The sequence below is a fragment of the Octopus bimaculoides genome, chromosome 16, assembly GCF_001194135.2.
Source record: "Octopus bimaculoides isolate UCB-OBI-ISO-001 chromosome 16, ASM119413v2, whole genome shotgun sequence".
Classification (NCBI taxonomy): domain Eukaryota; kingdom Metazoa; phylum Mollusca; class Cephalopoda; order Octopoda; family Octopodidae; genus Octopus; species Octopus bimaculoides.
This window is the reverse complement of record NC_068996.1, coordinates 5,228,472-5,231,497: the sequence shown is the minus strand read 5'-3', so window position 1 is coordinate 5,231,497 and position 3,026 is coordinate 5,228,472. Positions and strand designations below refer to the sequence as shown.

The 3,026-nt window shown below is 40.1% G+C and overlaps 1 protein-coding gene across 1 annotated transcript in view; it reads left to right on the top strand.

Moving 5' to 3' along the window:
* The window catches only part of LOC106875184 (noelin-3), a 42,112-nt gene that overhangs the window by 35,244 nt on the left and 3,842 nt on the right, over positions 1 to 3,026 (top strand). Inside the window, exon 2 of the mRNA XM_014923221.2 lies at positions 2,232 to 2,579. Coding sequence (XP_014778707.1) covers positions 2,232 to 2,579 — 348 coding nt within the window. The remainder of the gene's footprint in view (positions 1 to 2,231; positions 2,580 to 3,026) is intronic.

The window sequence follows — 3,026 nt, the reverse complement described above, 5'->3', positions numbered from 1 at the left end:
TATATATATATATATATATATATATATATGTATATATATATATACATACATACATATATAAATATATATATGTATATATATATATATATGCGTGTATGTATGTGTGTGTATAGATATATTTATATATTCATATCTTCGTGTGTATATGACCTACATGCACACATGTATGGTGTGTCTGTAAGCATGTAAATGTCTGTAAATGCATGGTTGTGCTCAAGTATGGGCGTACATTGCTTGATGTTAGATTGTTATGCGTTGGTAACAGGGGCGGTATCGGCGCCATCGGTGGCGTCGATAATATTCGTATTGGTGTTGGTGGTGGTGTAGGTGTTATTAGTCTTGGCGCTAGTTACAATGACGATGGTGCCAGCGGAGGTGACGTTCCAAGAGGTGCAGCCCACTGCCGCCGCTACCGACGCCGCTTCTGCAAGTCTTTTATGATGGAGATATCGGTATCGACGCTTCTAGTACGAACGGTGCTGGTGTTGGTATTGATAATTTGGGTGATGAGATGATGGCGTCGGTGTTGGCGTTGCTGTTGATCTTGGTGGTGCTAGCGACAATAAGGGTGATGACCATGATGCTGAAAAACCGGTAGTGATGTTATTGGAGGCAGAAACTCTTTTATGATGGAGATATTGGTGTCGTTGTGTTGATGGTACCGTTTATTGGAGGCGATGTTGGCATTGGTGTCAATTTTGGTAGAGAATTTTTTTTTCTTTCTTCCTGTTATTGTTGTTATTGTTAGTAGTGATGGTGGAGGGGTTAGTGGTGTGGCGTAAGTATTTTATAATGGAGATGCTGGCGTTGTATAGGACAGAGAGGGAAGAATAAGAAGAAAACAGTAAAATAAAAACAAAAATAGAAAGAAGGGGAAAAAAAGCGAAACATGTCAGCTATAATTTCTATCTTGCTTTTCCACCCCAGCGACTGCAGTGACTCTATCAATTATTATTTATTATTATTTATTATTTATTTGTGAATTTAGTTTATTATATGTTTTTTTGTGGGGGTGGGTTTAAATTTAGTTGTTTTGTAAAAAGAAATATAAATGTAGAAAATAAAAGAGCGGAAAAAAAAAGGAGAAAAAAATAGCTTGTAGATCAGCTTGCAGAAATATCGACACTAGCTGAGGGTATTACCGTTCTAGGCACTCTCAGGGTGTTTTGTCTATTTAATTTTATTGGATTTTCTCTCTCTCTCTCCCTACTCCCTCTCTCCCTTACTCTCTATCTATCTTTATTCCTCTCTCCTTTTCTTTCCCTTCTCGCTTCTTCTTTGAGATTTCAGCGACTTAGAATGTCCATTGTCAACTAGCTCTCTGTTATTATCGCTATCTTGATCAACGAGCGACACTCATCGGTGACATTCTCTGAAATAATTAAATTCCCGCCTTTCAAAGTTTCTTTTCAATGATTTTTCTACGAAACTATGACCGGGCACCACCACCGTCACAACCACCACTGCCACCGCCGCCTTCACCACCACCACCATCAACAACAATAACAACAACACCAACACAACCACCACCGCCGCCGCCAAAACCACCACCACCAAACTCACTCCTCCTCACACTACCTCACACCATTCTAACCTAACGCGACACATGCCTTCCTGTCCCTCTCACTCTTCTCCAACAATAACAACAACAAATACAACACTAAAGAAAAAAAGCAATAATAAATAACAAAAATAACAAAAATAACAAAAATAATAACAACAACAACAACAACAACAACAGCAATAACGACAACTGTGTCTATGTATGTCTGACTTTTACAGCGGCGTATTTTACACTTGATGTGTCAGAAAACTAACCATAAAGTAATGAAATAAAATAGTCGACTAATTAGTGGCTGGTCGGGCAATAGTTAATAGGATCAGAAGAACCACTTGGATAGTGACAGGAATATAAGGCCGGTTCAAAAGAGAAGAGAAGATTGATGAGTACGTGCATACGCATGCGTGTGTGCCGTTTTATTGCAGGCTGAGTCATCAGCCCACCGTCTTGAGGTTATCAAAGAAAAGTCGATATTTCGATCTTTCATCAAGCGATTATAGATTGCAACAATGGATGCTTTCAGCTACTAAGTGCTTATCGTCTGAATAGCCTGTTCCCCTTGTGAATAGCCCCTTCCTGAGAGTCCGTTTTTCTTTTGTCATTTATCCGTGTAACTGTGCGGTCACATATTGACGTTTATATTTCACTGACTGCGGTTCTATTTTTCCAGATGGCAACCTAGGGTTGAAAAGACGCTTGAGAAAACTTGTGGAGATACAAAACGGAGCGGTGTTTTTCCCGACAGAAAGTAACGAAATGTACGTGTCCTATCTTCAAAACCAACAGCATTATCTTACCTCACAGTTTACTCTCCAGAACCATCTTTTGACTGATTTGACCACTACACTGACATCAATGTCGGAGTTCACGCGCATCGTTTTAGATAAGCTTCTGACTGTCACCGAGGAACAGGAGAAAGGCGTGCAATATTTGGGCAGAACACTTGTAGCAATCAAAGATGATATGACTTCTAGTAAAGAGAGATATCAACCAACGTCTGCTAACATTAAATTTCAAGGTAAGCATTTGAATTCAACCAAATAAATAAAATAACTCTCTACCACATTTAGGGTGGATATTACCTCAAAGGAAAAGATGGATACAATGTGGAAGTTAAGAATTTTTACAGTCTGGAGGTTAATACATCGCAAAGAATCGTTGGAACATTGACAGTTCCTCAGACTGATAGTTCTCAGAATTAAGGAATATAAAGTACTGCTTCTGTCTGTCTGTCTGTTTCTCTTTCTCCCTCTCTCTCTCTTTGCCCTCACTCTCTCTCTTTGCCCTCTCTCTCTCTCTTTGCCCTCTCCCTCTCTCTCTTTGCCCTCTCTCTCTCTCTTCCCCCTCTCTCTCTCTTTGCCCTCTCTCTCTCATTGCCCCTCTCTCTCTCTCTTTGCCCTCTCTCTCACTCCTTGCCCTCTCTCTCTCTTTGCCCTCTCTCTCTCTTTGCCCTCTCTCTCTCTTT